General features: G+C 38.0%; 1 protein-coding gene across 20 annotated transcripts in view; it reads right to left on the minus strand.

The window, feature by feature from the left end:
• Positions 1-2289: 2289 nt before the first annotated feature.
• The window catches only part of NRXN1 (neurexin 1), a 1439010-nt gene continuing 1422178 nt past the window's right edge, over positions 2290-19121 (minus strand). For all 20 annotated transcript variants that reach the window (XM_088477984.1, XM_088477983.1, XM_088477988.1 and 17 more), the window contains one exon: positions 2290-5437. In XM_088477984.1, coding sequence (XP_088334110.1) covers positions 5133-5437 — 305 coding nt within the window. In that variant the 3' untranslated portion in view covers positions 2290-5132. The remainder of the gene's footprint in view (positions 5438-19121) is intronic.

Here is a 19121-nt window from a genome sequence, read left to right on the forward strand (position 1 = left end):
TTTTGAAATTCAAAACTAGAAATTCAGATTTAAAATACGAACAGCAGAACAGCGACAGTTCCGCAGAACCACAAATTTATCCGGATCTCCCCAGGAGATTAGAACTGCGACTCGGATCTGTCTGGATTCATGAAATTTAAGTGGATTTAGCTATCTGGAAAATCAAACCGCAGATATCTACTCAGAATAGGTCACGTTCATGACACACCAATGGGATGCTTCTCTTACATGTGGAAACCCTGTTGGACTCCAGTTGCCACTCAGTAATGCCCATTCTACAATAGGTAAGAAGTGACTGAGTTACATACTTCTTAGAACTGCTCATAGCTGCTCTATGTTGCATACATCAGTTTCAGTGCATGTGCAGTTTGCTAAAATTTGCGAGATGATGCTGCATTTGGGCTAAACTGTGGCTCAGAATGCGTGACTCTGTTTTTATTTTGCATACCCATGCACTTTGTTGGAAATCTAAGTGCACCAGTGCAAATCAAGAGGCACTTGCTCAGCACTTTGCTTTTTTGCACTTCCTAAATGAGTACAATAGATGTTTATATCTTTTGACCACATACATCTAAAAACTTTGAGAGATAATCAGCGAGAGAGAAATAAAAATAGAACGTTTCTGTAAAGATTGAAATTTGCATTTTTATTTCACAGGTGGCAAAAAGGGCTATGAGTGAGAACCAGGTTTTCTTTTTTTAAACAATCAAGGTCGCTTGCTGTCTTCAGAAATGGATGTGGTCTACTTTATATCTGAAACTTGTGCGCTCAGCCGTGTTTTCTTGTTGTTAGCAATATACAGAAGCTCTTATTCAGAAGAAGAAATAGACAGACAATAGACATTAAATATGCAGAATTTTAAGGTTCTATGTGGCTTTTATTTATGAGAGATGTATATTGATCCACTGTATATTGTTGACAAAAAGTTGCTGTAGATAACACTAGCATATTAATTAGTAATACAAAGGAAAGTTATGAGAATGTTTTAGAATTAGGATTACTATTGTTATACCATAAAAGCCAATTTGATGAATTTATATCCAATCAAATGTGATGACAGCAAGTCAACTCAACATGAGTTACTACTTGTGCAGTCCTCAGTATAATTGATACAATATATAAACAAATAATGACATTTACTTTCAGAAATTAGTGTAACCTATTGAGTAGTTATATTCTTAACTCATCATTTACTGTTTACATTTTTTCGTTTTGTAATCTTCAACATATCAGTCGTTTAAATCCATATATTATGTTCCAATTTTCCTAAAACATGTCAAACTACTGGCTACTGAAAAAATGAATTAGGACTGAGTTTATCACCCGAAATGGGCATAGTTTTGGTGGATCAGAGATGTGAACTATTTTATCATAAAATCTTATTTCAAATAGCAATAATAATGTTGTAGATGTGAAGCAGTGCCACTAAAACAAACAATAAATTAGATATATCTTAAATTTACTCTTTAGAGAAATATACGATAGAGTCACTCTCATTAAACACTACCATATAAATTGCATTACCCAGATGTCTAATCTTCTCAATTACAATGGCTGTCCCTGTGAAGTGACTTAGAGACCTCACTAAGGCCCCCATTTATCAAAGAAGCATACCTCCTTTAGAGCTAGCTAAAGGGGTTATGCCACCCTTTCTGGATTTAACAAACCGCAGTAATCTAAGATTACCGCTGTTTGTCAAGCATCGCTCTCGTCTTCCTTTAGATGGTGAGAGCGATGCGCTCCCCATTGCCAGCAATGGAGACCAGACGGTGCCTTTTTGGCTTCAGCAAAGCATTCCAGGCACTGCTGAGTCCCCATGTCATGCACATGTGCAGATGGACCATCGCGCATCGCATTACACCGGAGCCCTGTTGCTGGCATCATTGGGCTGCCAGCAGCCCAGCAGAGGACCTTGCAGAGGAGGAGGACTTCGCTGGACTTTGTGGGACCTCGCCGGAGGGGTGAGTATTGGTATTGTTTGTATCACAGTAATACTAAACGAAAAATTGCACTGGTGTTTACCATCATTGATAAATGGGGGCCTGAAAATTTTCATTGTCCTTGTGATGCTGAAGTCCAGTTGAATAGGAAAAATGTTTAATTCGACTGGCAATCCAAATGTTATGAGTTTTATGAGATACCAGTACATGCATTTCAACTGTAAATATATTTTTTACATCAGAAGATAAAATAGAATGCATTGACCTATCAGCAGTTTAGAATTGGCAAATTCTCTATATTAGGTTATTTCGCACTCTACACACTTTATAAAAACTAAAAACAAAATAGTGTATTAAGAAACATTTTATTAACAAAACAATAAATTCCACTTGCTTAGCATTTCCAGTAATGGATAAATTGGCCTTGCAACAAAATAAATTCATTTTCAATATCTATCACACAAACACAATAAACTGGCTTTGGGCCTCTTGTTTTGTTTGGGGATAAATCATTTCACACTTTTTGATATTTGTCGTAAAGGCAACACATTACAGGATTGGAAATAAGCCACCTCATCCAGATTACGTACAGCAAATATATATGGGCAAATAAAACCCAATTGCAATCCACAAATTGTAGCTAAATTTTCATTGCAAATGGGACCCAAAATGCGTTGCAGTAAAACGCGTATACTATATCCTTATTCCATGAAAGGATTGACATGATACGATGTCGACATGTTGCAAAATCCATACAAACATATTGTGAGAAAATATTTAAACTAAATATAATGTATTAATAAAAAAAATGAATATAAGTAAAACAACCATACTGTAACTGAAAAAGTAACTTATAGTTAATGTATAAATGATAACATGGATAAAAGGTGTTGGCAAAATAGATGTATACACAGAAGAAAACTAAACTAACAACTGATATTTTCATTACTTAAAATAACATACTCCATATTTTATAAAGGGCTAGTATTACTTAGATAACGTAGCAAGTTAAATTTATCAATTTGGCAAGACTTGTTTGGGGTATATTATTTACTGTACATCCTTTCCAGAGACCTACAATCATGGATAGACATTTCACGCCTTCTGTGCAATACAGCATAAAGTACCTTTCTTTCCCTGAGTACAGCTGACTTTCAGTGATGTCCAAACAGGATTCTTAAGATTCTAGCAGGAAAAATGATTTGATAAACTCTATTCTTTTAATACAAGCTTTCTGTTTCAACAATTTATCAAAAAGTCCCCACAAAATTACCCCTCTTCAGTACTACTTAATGTATTTGGCAGCCCTAACTAATAGCATTTTTGTGAACTGCTTGCATTTTGAAAACTTTTGATAACATGTCTGGAATTTAAGCATTATTTATCAGTAAGTTAGTGAATAAAACAAGGTCTCTTGCTTTGTTGCTCCTGCTGTTTGAATTCATTTTAAATTCTTTCTTCCTGTCTATAATGTCTGAATATCTATATTCCCCCAGGGGGCCTTCAAGTGAAAAGATTGAGTACACTTGAAGAACCCACTTTTAGGTTAATATATTCTCTTTGCATTTCTTTATTAGTGATATGTGACTCTAAACTCTTTTGCAGCAAGCATAATTAAAGAACAAATTATTATTTTTTTAATACAGAAACTTACTTTATAAGGTTGGAAAAAAAGAAAATGTATTTAAACAATCTGTACTGTACACTTTAAGTTCTCATTTAAACCGAAATATCCAAATCTAAACTTTTTTCCTTTTTTTATTATATATTATTGAATGGAGAATAAAATATATTAGTATTTGTAGTAATTAAAATTGCAGTAAAACAAATATCCATTTTTTTTATAATAAAAAAACACCTACTAGTTCCAATCCTGTTTCTTGTACGTATCATGGCAATCAAAAGTCACGCTAATTCTGTTCAATACTTTCTTTTAATAAATGTCAAGGTCTATTATTGGTGTAATAATTGTTTTATCTCTTTAAAAGCATAAAGGTCATTTATAAGACAGTGTTAAAAAGTAAATGTCCCTAAAGTTAATTAGCTACCATAACGAATTACAAAATGCCTCTGTCAGTGACTTGAATGTGTTAATTTATTTGGACTGCATTTGATACCTTTACTCCACGTGGCCCAACATTCTGTAAGTTGGCTGCAGCGGAATGTTGGCTATTGTGCTGTATAATATTAAAAAAATGTTCTATTTACATTCATTCACATCCCCAGCAGCATACTCACAAGAATTAAAAATTAAAAAATAAAAAATTTGGGTAATGGCAGCAATTAACTGAAACAAGTCTGTTGTGTCAGACATCAGAAAACTTTCTATACCTAGCAACACTTAGAACATTTAGTTTACCAAAAATGGCTGAAGAGCAGATATATTTTGCATTGTCTATACAACAGGCTATAAAACGTCACTTGTCACAGTCCAGAAAGCACATATAGATGTGTTTTATATAAACATATGTAGTAACATATTAAGCGTGCATGAAAATTTTCAATGATTGCATCTATCCCTCTTATTTTATTTTTGAAAAAGGGCCTTATATTCCATTTTTCTGAAATTAAGGCCTCCATAACATATTCTTCACAACCAGAAAGGGGCTTTGTGAAAGTTTTTTTATGTAATAAGTCTTCAGAAAAGCCAGCACTTTGTAGCAAATGTGTCACAATCATCGCTCCTTTGCACAATGCCGCAAACTACCGACGTTTGCAAGTTCGGACAAGTCTTTGCTGGCGTTAGAACTTAATTTTGGAGAAAGCGCTAGCACTTTGGCTCTATCCAGAATCATAGGTAGCTTCTATTATTTTAATTGTGCCTCAATGTTGGAAATTACTCTGTGCTGTAGGAATGTGTTGTGCAATCAGCGTCTTTCCAAAAACATTCCAAGAACTTAAACGGACAATTAGAGTAAATGAAAACACTGTGAATAGTCGGGAATCTTGTTTGGCTCCTTTTTTCTGGGAAACAAAACCATAATATGCTTGTTTTATATATATATATTTTTTCTTTGTTTTTGTAATTTTTTTTTAAAAACAGTCTTTCCTTTCCAACCGCATTCCCTGTCTTCTTTTTTTTTTTTTTTTTCAATGTGCTTCGTAAAAAGTAAAAGTAAATAAGTTTGTTAATTTTATGTCTCAGATAAATTGAAGACTATTTCTATACACGTGTTTGTTACGCGGCTGTAATCAGACGTAATATTCTTTGTCCTTGTTTTTCTTGTTTTTGTTAGAACTTTTAGCACTGCTGGGTTGTTTTTCTTTGATTACAGCCCCGTTGGACTGTGCTGAGTTACTGATGTAGTTTCGACTCTCATCAACATGATAGGAGCCTTCATCCCTGTTTCGGTACTTGTACATGGCATAAAGGAGGATGAGGATGCACAAGGCTGCTGCAGCGACTATCCCGACCACCATACCGGTTGTGCTGCTGGATTCTCGGATGACCTCCGCTGAGCCAGGAATCTCTCTCCCACCTGCTCTTGTTGGGTTTGCTAAAGAAAAGAAGAAAAATAAAATTGGTTATTACTGAATATAGTTTTGCGATAAGCAGCAATTTTAATATATAAGTAGGGAATAAACTCTGTGGTTCATTGATGAACCAGTAGCAAATATAAAAATAACATCTGACTGAGTTGACAACAGCAACAATTGTTACAGACACAGAGCACCAACCCCTATCATACACCAGTTTGATGTTTGCTAACTGTTACAGTAGCAATTTAGTATTTACCCAGAAAGGGGTGACTCAGTGGGTAAAGAGCTAATTAAAAATTATTCCTACAAAATCAGACACTTTGGTCAGCATCTGTTAGTTGGATTTGCCCTCCAAGTTACAAGTCATTACCACTTCACAGACCTATAGGTTTATTACTGTGTACCTAGTAGAATTTTTCTTTGTCATTTTAGTGACCATAATGTGGAACAAGCTGAATATTATCAAAATATAGCTTGAGCATGTTTAATCTAGTCAACTGCAGTCCTCAAGAACCCCCAACAGGATATGTTTTGTGGATTTCTTAAATCTTGCAAAGGTGAGTTTAATCACGCACAGGTGAGTTAATCTATTTTGCTGGGCCAATAATTATCCCACCTGATTCCACAGACAGTAAAAAGTGAGGAGGCTACACAAGCTTATAATGCACTAGTCCCATCGTGCTATGGTAAAACCTTTGCAGCACAATAGCAGTGTCATGAGTAATCAAACTTTGGAGAGAGATAAAGGGAAAAAGAGTTAAAGTACCAACCAATCAGTTTGTAACTGACTTTTTACAGGCTATGTTTGAAAAATTACAGAAGCTGAAGCTGATCGGTTGATACTTCATCTATCTTCACTTTATCTCTCTCCAAGATTTGATACATCTCCCCTATGATGAGTCTGTATGCTTGGTACATAAAAAAAAATGTGGATCCGTGTGTAGCAGACACCCACCCAAACTTGTTCCAGTGGCACCATCTTTCCGGTAATATATTCTGATAGATGGTGCATGCACAGAAGAGAATAAAGACTGAAAATATTGCCGTAAAGGTACAAGTACAGGTGAATGTCACCGCACGGGCACAGTGGAGAAACAGTCCTGGGTGCAGGGGTGAGGCCACTCTGAACTCATGGGACTGTGTGCACTACACACCCTATAGGGAATCGGTATGATTTACCGCCGGACCCATGCCCAGCGGTTCAAATCCCGACAGTGGCAGCCTGACAAGGATGAAAATCCCAAACGTCCCCAGGTAAGTATTCACTAACCTATTCTACCCCATAACCCTAACCCTCCCTTAGGGGTGCCTAACCCTAACCTCCCCCCAAAATGCCTAACCCTAATCCCCCCTCTAAGTGCCTAAATCTAACCCCCCCTTCCCCGCCACCTAAACCTAAGTCCCCCAGGGGGGTGCCTTACCCTAAACTCCCCTTCCCCTAGCCTAAACCTAACCTCCCGGGGGGGTGCATAACCCTAAGCCCCCCCGGAACCCTAAACCTAATCCCCCCCCGCGGCTATCTGCGCTCGGAGTCCCTTCGATCGGGAAATCAAGCGCGGGTCTCCCGGCGTGGGTAAAATGACAGGTGTCTAAATCTAGACGCCTGTCATTTTACCGATGCCAGGAATAAGCAGTCAGGAAGCCAACTGTCGGGATTAGGTCCGCCGGCTTCCCAACTGCATACCTATTCACATTATAAACACTTCACTGCAATACGTTTTCAATGTAATTCATAACTTTTCATGTAATAATCACATCAATGTTTATAAATATTTCATTCTATAATTAAGTAATTTCATTATCATATATTAAATAGTTAATGGTATAATGTGTTTTCACAGTTTCAGACTTAATTTTAAACGTTTTGTGTATTGTGTAATATGAAGATCATTACCACATTAAATATTGCACCTGTTTAACACTGCCCACAGTACTTTGTATGTAGTTTTACTACTCTTAAAGTAAAATAATGAAAAAGAGAAAACTATATGTAAATGGGATGTAGTCATGCAGCCGGCGGTCACAATCCTGACAGCGGAATGCCGGCTGGGGAGTTATGATAGGCATCGAAATACAGATGCCTATCATAATGCCGATGCCGGAACGCCAAGGTCGACATCCCAAACAAATGTAAGTCCGGGGCGCCCTTAGCGTTAGCCGTCGGGGGGGGTGGGAGGCTTAGGATTAGGGAGTCAAGAGGGGTAAGGGTTATGTTTGGGGGGGGAATTAGGGTTAGCCACCCCTAGGCGGGGAGGGTTAGGGTTTGGCACCCCCCTGGGAGGGTTAGGTTTAGGGAGCGGTAAGAGGGAGTTAGGGTTAGGCACCCCTGGGGGTAGGTTAGGGTTAGGCACTAGGGGGGAGGTTAGGGTTAGGCACCACTAAGGAAGGGTTAGGGTTAGGGGGTGACAGGGGAGGTTAGGGTACTTACCTGCCTCTGTTGGGATCTTGATCCTGTTGGAAATCTGCTGTCAAGATTTGAACCGGCGGCTAAACAGCCGCCGGCATTTCACGTAAAATATGGGTGTATATGGTATATGAACAAGTATATAAGCTTTCTACAAGTGCACTGAATACTATCTTTCTGCACCAATTTCAAAGGAGCATTAAATGATTGTTCTGGACTGTTGTTGCCAGGTAGAGGACTGGATTGGATGCATTTTGGCTTAGTCTCTGCCACTTCAGCCTCACCTACAAATTATCATACATAACTTGGCTGGAATAAATGATCCTACTGTCAACATTATAATACTGTGATCTACAGTAAAACTTCAACCAGCCCTTTTCCTGCTCATGTGTCCCCTTTCTACAAGAATTAGTACAATAGATTTTCTAAATGTAGAAAGTTATTATGCATAACCTAGAAAAACAAAATTACCTTTTAAATTACTTTTTATTAACCTATAAATTCCTAGCAGCCCACCCACACAGAGTGCTCCACACCGGCACGCAGAGACCACTTCTCCACTCTTCTCATCACTTCATACATCTCCCTTTATGGGCCTGATTTAAAGGTGGGCGCAGAAGCACCCACAGCTGCATCTATTCCCAGGTGCCTGCCTGCAACTATATGTAAATGCCAATACAAAGCCCTTCCCTGGCGTACATCCATGCATATAAATGTGCAAGAGCTGAGATGCCCACTCTCAGCATCCGTACACACAGTAAAACCAGTTGGCGCATCCTTAGAAACCGCCATTGGCCGCACCGCGGACACTTGCACCAGCCCTATGGTAGGTGGTAGTGTCTACATCCAAGTATTGCCTCCTATGAGAGCAGCCAAGCATCCGTGGGACTCTAAATGGACACAATCGTGATGCAGGCGCGGTGCGACTTATATGTATGCGCGGGGGCGAAACAACGCCCCACTACGTCCAACATCGGCAGTGCGTCCACCTCCCAATCAGGCCTAATTTCTCCGGACCTCATCTCTGGGCTCTATGGTCACTTTGATTTAATCTTGATTCTCCTTTAATTTTATGAAATTCGTCTTTTATTGTTAAACTTCTGATGCCCACATCCCCACCCACCATGACGTTAACACCCTGTGGCCCCATGCAACGTTATTCTGTTGGCTTAAAAACAAATGTGTATAGATGCAAAATTTCCTATATATGTGTGTTCTTGTTAGTGCATCTTACATAAGGCAGCTTTTTATATTAGGTTTACTTGTCCTTTAAATGTTATTGCTAAACATTAGACTGAATATGCAGGCCTCTGTCAGCAGCCGTCAATTAGCTTTTCACTCAGTGTGATTGGAAAGAAAAGGAAAGTTCCTATTAACAATGTAGCTTTAAAACGGGAACAAGGCAATGTATTTAAATGGTAGTTAAATCAATGTTCCACCTGCTGGAATGTCTCTCACACGGAGCCCCTTTCTACAATTATCTCACTTACCTATTCAGTCTTCCTGTGGAACACGGCTGGTGATTGATGTTACCTGCTGCCTTTTCTAAAGGACTTTGAACTGGCCTGAATAATAGTGTAAACTTGTTTTGCTTTTAAAGAAGAATGAAATCCCAGTGATAAGCTCCACAAAACTCACCTTCCCTGCTAGGCTGCAGCATAAAATTATAATGTGGGCAATAAAGGATTCAGCAGGATGTTCAAAGAGATGTGCTAATGTGGTGGCAATGCTTTAGGGGAAACTATATTATTATTATATGTTTTTGTATAACTAATATAACTAATAGGCTGCATATACACGGCTGATATGTCACAGAGGAGATAAGTCTTTTATTATGGGCTGATCTATAATTCATCAGAACGTCTATCAATTCACTGTGAACCAATGATATCACAAAGACATATCTATCTATTTATGTAGCTCATATCTATTTATCTATCTATCTATCTATCTATCTATCTATCAAAATATCTGTATGTAGGTATTTAATCATCTATCAATCTTTAATATTATTAATAATAAACTAAGTCACAGTTTCTATTTGATAGTGCTATCTATATATGTCTATGTCTAGTTATATGTCTATCTATCTATCTATCTATCTATCTCATATCTATCTATATATCTATCTATCTCATAACTATCTATTTATCTATCTCATATCTATCTATCTATCTATCAATCTCTATATATATATCTATCGATCTCATATCTATCTATCTATCTATCTATCTATCTATCTATCTATCTATCTATCTCTATCTATCTATCTCATATTTATCTATCTCATTTCTATCTATCTATCTATCTCATATCTATCTATTTCATATCTATCTACAGTATCTATCTCATATCTATCTATCTATCTATCTATCTATCTATCTATCTATCTATCTATGTATTTCATATCTATCTATCTATCTATCGATCTATATCTATCTATCTATCTATCTATCTATCTATCTCTATCTCATATATATCTATCTATATATCTCATATCTATCTATCTATCTAGCTATCTCATATTTATCGATCTATCTATTTATCTATCTCATATCTATCTATCTATCTCATATCTATCTATCTAATATCTATCTATCTATCTCATATCTATCTAATATCTATCTATCATATTTATCTATCTCATTTCTATCTATCTATCTATCTATCATCAACCATATATATTTATCTATTGTTCTATCTATATATCTATACAATTGTTCTATCTATATATCTATACATCCATCTCATGTCTGTCTATCTATTATATATCTGTCTATCCAGTGCTTAAAGTAGTCCTAGTGAAGTGATTATGATGATGACGTTTCTCCCATAGTACACTGCGGGAGCCAAAAGCAGGGCTCAGGAGTGAGGGGAGGGAGCCGGGAGCCCACTGGTAACAAAATATCAGCGGGTGCCCGGCAAAAGGAGCCTCCCTATGGCGCCGGGCTGAGGTGGGTCGGAGGAGGCAGAACTGGTTCCGTCTCCAAATAGAAGTGACAGAACGCAGTACTGCTCCATTCCAGCCCACTTTAACCCCTGTGTCTATCTCTATCTGAAATCTATCTCTCTCATATCTATCTATATATCTTTCTCATATCTATCTATCTATCTATTTATCTGTACATCTATCTATCTAGCTATCTATCTATCTCATATCTATCTATTTATCTCATATCTATCTATCTATCTATCTATCTAATATTTGTCTATCGTTCTATCTATATATCTATACATCCATCTTATGTATATCTATCTATCAATTATTTATCTGTCTAACTATATCCATCTCAAATCTATCGAATTACTTAATATCTATCTATCTATCCATCTATCTATTATATATCTCAAATCTATCTATCTCTCTTATATCTATCTCAATCTATCTATCTAATTATTTCATATCTATCTATCTATCTATCTATCTATCTATCTATCTATCTATCTATCTATCACCAGAATATATTTGTAGGTATTTAATTATCTATGAAACATTAATAATATTAATAATAAAATAAACGGCAGTTTCTCGTTTATAGTGCTGTGGTCAGTTTGAAGTCCTCAATCAGGCCGCTTGAAGAAATCTTTTATTTTGCTGCCGTAATTTTAAACTAATATCTGCTAAATACAATATGATTGTTGTTCTTCTGTGGTACATTTTTAACTAGGTTTATTTATGTAGACAGCAGGTAGCTTTACCCGCTAATGTACAACCTTAGTGTGCCTAGCCTATGCATGCATAATACGCACCTGTGGCTTTGGATTGTGCTATGCATTAGAAAATCCGGCTAGTTAAAAAATCTGACTTAATTTCAAATGTTGCCATTTCTATATTCACTTTTCATTAATATTAAAAAAAGAACATTGCAAATTCAGACTCCCGCTGAGCCTGCGTATTGAAATTAACACAACAATATTATTTTAAATGAATGGATAATTTTTCTGGGTTTGTTCATACTGAGGACAAAAAAATAAGACTTAAACAGAACACTACTCTGCTTGTTTTTAAGAACATTTTAAGTATTAACATTCCTTACATTGGTGTTGAGCCCAGGACAGTATATTCTGAGGTGGCCAAATTTATGTAGCTTAATTTAAGGTAATGGGAGGAGAAGGCTATTCTCGAGAATATTTTGACATTGGGTTGTCATCTTGTCTGACCAAACTGGTTGACAAGTTCTTATATAATGTGGAGAGATCTAGGATGTTTCCATCCAATTAAAATAATTTCTGAAATTCCAGGTCCCTTCATGAATATTGATCTGAAAACAAATTATTTTCTGTGGCCGCTGAACATTTTTTGAAACTGATACTAGGGAGTATATTTACTAAAGTGGGGTTTTTTAGAAGTGGAGATGTTGCCCATAGCAACCAATCAGATTCTACTTATCATTTATCTAGCACCTTCTAGAACATAATATCTAGAATTTTATTGGTTGTTATGGGCAACATCTCCATTTCTGAAAACCCGCATTTAGTAAATATACCCCCTAGGATGTCAACCGCGTAAGACAAAGTGAAAATCGCCCATGTCTTCAATCCATATAACGTACAGCATCTGATTTTTAACTGTAATGAAATGCGTTGTATGGCGTGTATAATTCCTTTTTTTATTATACAGTTTAATTTTACAGGTTAAGGTATCTACTGATTGTGAGTGTTTAGTATATGCGTAAACCATTAGTATAGCCAATTCTGTTCGGCAAGCCCTATATTTCTGTAATAAAAAAGGATGGAACTACACAATTTAAGGAGAGGTTTCATAATCTGAAAGTATGGTTTGAGTGGATTCAGCTGTGTCTTGACTGGATTAGGTCTATGGCCTAAAATGATGCGATTTATATAGTATCTACTTATGGTCAAGTGCAGTGGCAAGGTTATATACATCTACAGTACTGTAGAAACCAACTTTGTATATATTGCATGTCAAATATTGACTAAGAATCTTACACTTGTAACCCTCTAAACCTGTGGTTCTTAAACTCGGTCCTCAGGACTCCACACAGGTCACGTTTTCCAGGTCACCCAGCAGGTGCACAGGTGTACTCATTACTCACTGACACATTTTAAAATTATATTTTACTTGTGATTCTGTGAGGAGACCTGGAAACCATGCACTGCTTGGAGTCCGGAGGACCGAGTTTGAGAACATGTGCTCTAAAGCCACCTATTCCAAAAACGGAGATTATTCCTGACTACACTCATAAAATAATCACCATATGTGTTAGATGGAGACCATCACACATACTGCAGTAACATTAACAGTTACTGTACTTATCTGAGAATTGAAGATCATATACAGAAACTTGTAAACTTGAGTAACCAATACTCTGAAATATCACAGTGATACTTACTGTAAATTTAAGTTTTATCTAGCCTTTTAATATTGTCACCATACTGCATTTTGTTTCCAGATTACCCAACATTTCTGAGTCTCTGACAGAGTGAATGCGGTCCCACACTTAACAGGTCAGCTTTGATGAGGGCCAACCATTTTTATTAACAACCCTTCTCACTAGCAGACACATGGAGATTGGAACTACACTAAGGGAATACTACTGGGGACTGAGAACTATACTAGGGGACTAATACTGTGGATTAGGGACTATGCTTGGTAATTACTATTGGAGATTTGGAACTATCAAGGTGAATAATGCTGGAAATTGGGATCTAAACAGGAATACTACTGGGAACTGGGAACTATACCAGGAGACTAATAAAGGGGATTAGGAAGTACAGTATATTTGGTAGCTACTACTGGGAATTATTTAGGTGACTACTGGGGATTGGGAACTATGCTTGGGATTACTGCTAGGAACTGAGAACTATACTAATGGACTAATATTGGGGTTTAGGAAATATACTTGGTAAATTACTATTGGGGACTAGGTACTATCTAGGTGATGACTGATGGGAACTGGGAACTATAAAAGGGCATACTACTTGGGACTGAGAACTATACTATGGAGCTACTACTAGGGATTAGGAACTATACTTGCTAACTAGTATTGGGGAATGGGAACTTTCTAGGTGACTATGGATTGGGGAATCCAACTAGGGATTTAGAGCTCTACTAGGGAGCTACTACTAGGGATTAGGAACTATGTAGGTACAGTAACTACTAATGGCTATTGGGAACTATCTATGTGACTTCTAGAAGGGATAGGGCATTATATTTGGGGGAAACTACTAGGTACTGAGGACAATTCAATGGAGTAGACATTCTGCTATGTGACTTTTAGAGGGTATTGGGAACTATGTAGGTGCTAATACTAGTTGGGATTAAACACTATGGTAGGGGATTGGGAACTACTAGGGGTAAACTCTTAGTTACTGTGAAAAAGACTAGAGGATTACTGCTAGAGGTTGGTAACTTTGTTAGAGGAATACTAATAGACTCTGGGAACTATGATAGAGAACTCCTATGAGAGACTGGTAACTATGTTAGAGGGCACCTACTAGAGAAAAGGAACTGTGTTAGAGGACTCCTACTAGAGACTAACTATGTTAGAAGACTCCAACTAAAGATCGAGGTCGATGTTAGAGGACTCCCACTAGAGACTGAAAACTATATCAGAGGAAAACCTACTAGACTCAAGACTGGGAACTATATAAAGGACTCCAACTACAGACTGTGAACTATGTTAGAGGATACCTACTAGAGACTGGGAACTGTGTTAGAGAATGCCTACTAGAGATTAACTATATTAGTTTGGGGACTATGTTAGAGGACTTAAAACTATATAGAGAGAAATCCAACTAGAGGCTGGAAACTGTGATAGAGAACTCCAAATAGAGGCTTGTAACTATGTTAGAGGATTCCTACTAGACACTGGAACTATGTTAGAGGATGATCACTGGACACTGGCAACAATGTTAGGGGACTCCTACTAGAAACTAGAAGCTGTGTTAGGGAACTCCTACTAGAGACAAAGAACTATGTTAAAGGACACCTAAAAGAGACTGGGAACTACCATAGCTTGCAAAAGTATTCAATCACCCCCAAAGTCAGCATATTTGTCTGTATTACAAAAGACACTTACAGATTGTCTAAGACCGTATTTTATTGCGAACCAGTAGGCTCTTAAAGTAAAGTTTAAACTCATACTTCACTATTTGCCTGCAGGTTCTGTAATAATACAAATTATGTTGCACTATGTCAAAATGCTATAAACAAGCATCATCCAACCAATCTGAACAACCGGTAGCTAATCTTCAAGAAAGAATAAGCAGCAATCACTCCTGAGCAGTGTGCAAGGCTGGCAAGGTGGCTCTACCTACTAAGTAGTAGTCTACAAGGGTTGAATACTTATACAAGCAGCATTTTTCAGCTTTCATTTATTTGTCTCTTTTTTAAAAATTCTGCTGATAAATAATGATTTATAAATTTTAAAAAATAGCCTACTAATTCGCAATAAAAAGTAATGCTGTCTGGAACAATCTGGGTACAGTAAGTGTAATTTATAATCGAGTCAAAGTTATCAAATTTTTAGAGGAGTTAATACTTTTGCAAGCCATGGTATGTTAGAGGACTACCACTAAGGAATGGAAACAGTTTAAAGCATTTAGCTTTCAATGTAGGTGAACATTGTTAGTGGGGTAAAAGGGGACTATTCAGTAGTTTGCTACTGGTTAGAGAGTTACCTATAATCTAATTATTATTATGCTTTTATTCACTGACTATGCAGTGTTTCACTCAAGGTTAAACTGTAACATTTTATATCAATATAACTGTAAGAGAACTAAATATAATCATCCAAACCCTTTTGCCTCTAAACAAATGAATAGATTAAATATGTTAAAATAGAGTGCGCCATTGGGCATAGAATAATTGAAACGTTCATAGAAATACACTGTATTGTCGTCTCTGAGTGACAGGGCCTCGGCTATCTTTAAACTCACTGAAATTTCCTTTTTAAATCAATGCTGTGCCTTATTCAATAGCTGACATTCTTTGTGCAAGACTTGTAGCTGTTTCTCTGTAGATAACAATTCTATCATTTTATGGATCAAAGTTTCCAGTTTCGCATGGTTTAAGTGAATTACTTTTTTTTTATCTTCTGTTTTATTATTGTTTGCCTATATTTTAAATGAAGCATAAAGAAGTGTCACTCTGGGCTTATCTTGGCTACAGTCTAATGTCAAAGTTATGTTTAAGCTTCCATTTCACTTTATGGTCTTTCTTATTATTATCATTGTACTGTAGGTTTCATAATACAGCGCAGAACCTCAGGAAGCTTCCTATAATTACTTTTTTGTTTCTACATTAAATATACTCTTACAGTAAATATAGTCAACTTACTCCTCATCCATATATACATATATGCACACAGTATAGCTACAAGATAGATACAGTAGCCTTCATTTTTGGCTGAAAAATACTACTAATATTTTCATACATATACCAGTGATGTGCGGCGAGGTAAATGGCTGGGGAGGCACTGAGTAGTATCAGAGCCAGATTTACAGATACATATATGAACCCGAGGGTTCATGTAGGCATTATACAAAGGTGCAGCACTATATAGTACTGGAAATTTGGTGCGTTTTGATCAGGGATGTGCGGAAAAGATAGAGAGGGGAGGCAGTGCCTCCACTGCTATAGACTCTTTACTCCAAAGTTTTGACTATAAAAAATATTAGAATAATATAAAGAAGATAGTAATAATATTTTCTTTAATTTTTTTCTTACCATTTTTATAGTCAAAGCTTTGGAGTATACCTAGGTATGACAGGAAAGGCTCTGCAAACCTGCCTCACCTCACCGCACAACACTGTAATATACAGTATACGTATATTTAAAGGTACACTGTTAATGCAATAGAAGCATTCGCCTACGTGCACCAGGTGTTTGGGGGGCCCCAGCAGGTGTGCTGAGAGGAGGGGAGACCACCACTAGAATATTGACCCCTGCATTAAAGAGGCAATGTGTGCAAGTTACACAGGCTATGCTGCTTATTGGGTCCAGTATAACCCCGTTCCCACCTGCGCTCCAGTCTAAGTTCCAGTGATGTCTGTGCTACAAGTCAGTAATTCGAGGGCAGGGGTGTTGTAGGAGACCCTTCTTATGGGCTCCGGTGATGAAGTTTCATCACTGCCCACTTAACTCTTGATTGTATGTCTGGTATATTTATCCATATATTTATGCATACACAGAGATTCAAGAATTATTAACCACATGCAAGTGTGCTGTGCCCACTGTGTGCTAGTGGGTTATGTGCGACTTGCAATTTGTTATACCCATAGTGTATCAATATTTGCATTTTATTTCTCATATAGCTTCATAGATTAGATACTGCACATACTGTATACTTTTATATCTAGTTGGTGGCTTACCTCTATTTAAAGTATGTGCTTCCTTAGCATGCTGTGAAGTTTATTTGGCAGCAACAATATTATTCCCCTATTATCATTATATAGCAATAATGATCATACGGATGGCTTAGTGGCTATTATCAGGCAATAATCACCAGGATGCTATTTCAGTAGTCAGTGCTAGACTTGCAGTTTTAATCCATGCATATAGGATAAGGTTTTCAATGGTATTGAGTAAGATGTCATGCAGTACACATTAAATCGCACCAACATGAATTCATTTTGTTATTGATTTTCTAACATGGCCCAAGATTCTGTATGCAAGCTTCAGCTAGCAATGTTATAGCACCCAGCGGAACGTATAAGTGTGTGAAATGGTGTAATAACCCTGGAATGTGATGGAAATGGAGGCTGATGTAAAGCCACTGACTCTAGCATAATCACATATACAACGTTAAAGTGGGCCTATCCTTCTCACATCACATAAGAACACAGCTCAATGCAGGTCAATGTTAAAACCATTACATGATTTATGAGTTTTTCTAATTGAAGCTATAATGGCCGGTACCATCTTTCTTTGACACTACAAACATGTAACTGAATCTGTCTCCTTCTCTGGACTATTGTCGGCAGACAGCTTCAATGGTGAAAGTTTTATATACATACGAGTATATGGGATGCAATTATAAGGATTTTTGATGCCACCAAGCCACTCTGCCGGGGGGATGTAGTCATAGTGTAGACATTTAAAATGTCGACATCCATGGTGCCGACATTGTTAAAATGTTGTCACTCTACATGTCAGCATCTGCAGAATGTAAAATGTTGACATTCTACAGGGACCGGAGGGTTGGGCTGCAGCAGTGGAGGGTTAGGGTTAAGCATTAAGGGGAGGGTTAGGGGTTAATATTAGCGATACTCACTATGCAGGATCAGGGGCGCAGAGAGGGAGGGCGGGTACTAATTACCCGGGCTCGGGCTTGCTGGAGGGGCCCGGCGCACCCCCACCCTTCCTCCTACCTCATAGCAGCCCAGCACATGCTGCAGTGTGCTGGGCTGCAGTGGGAGACTGCTCGTGGCTGCTCAGCAGCAGCTGCAGAAGTCTCCTATTTATACCTGTGGGGGGGGGATCGATCACACTGATCGTGCCCCCTCCTGGCTTTGTGCCGGGCTGAGGGGCTCATAGCGCCTCCTGGCGCTGCAAAAATAATTTTTTCCCTAAGGGGGCATGGCCACACCTCCCGCGATAAGGGCAAACCCCTTTCACCTGGGTCCACTGCGGCTGTCAGCGCTCCTGCGCAGGATCCGCCATAAGTCATAAGGATGTCACCACCAGACCCAGAAGACACATCTGGAGCCACCGTACCAGGTTAGTCACCATTAGACCACCAGGGCTGTTTTGTCTACATTCTAATTATGTCATCATTTCGTCAGTGTCGACATGCTGAATGTCGATAAAATATACCACATCCCTGCGTAAAGATTAGAAGATCAGAACCGCGACTCGTATCTGTCTGGATTCATGAAACTCGTGTGGATTCGGATATCTGGAGAACCAAACTGCACATTTCTATACAAATATACTTTATTTTTGAGAATTTATTTTTGGGCTTTATTTTCCACTTGCCTGTTAAAAAGGCTGGATTTAGTGGTCTGCAGCTTTTCCTCTATCCTGAGACATTGGCCCTCATTCAGAGCCACTCGCTAGCGGCAGTACGCTCGTTCCGAGCGATGTTCGCACATCTGCGCATGCGTACGGATCGTTATACACATGCGCGAACCAGTCAGTGCGGCCGAAATTCATGTGCTCGCAATATAGCGAGTGCCTGCTATTTTGAGTGACAGAATGAGGCGTATGTGGGTGGTAACAGGGGAAGGTGCTTGAAAATGGGGAGTGGAGATCCGAACGCAGGCGTGCTTAAAGGTCAAAACGGGCGTTTTATGGGTGTGCATAATTAATACAGCAGCGTCATTGACCACGT

Source organism: Taudactylus pleione, unplaced genomic scaffold (genome assembly GCF_031769625.1).
Source record: "Taudactylus pleione unplaced genomic scaffold, aTauple2 ptg000206l, whole genome shotgun sequence".
NCBI lineage: Eukaryota > Metazoa > Chordata > Amphibia > Anura > Myobatrachidae > Taudactylus > Taudactylus pleione.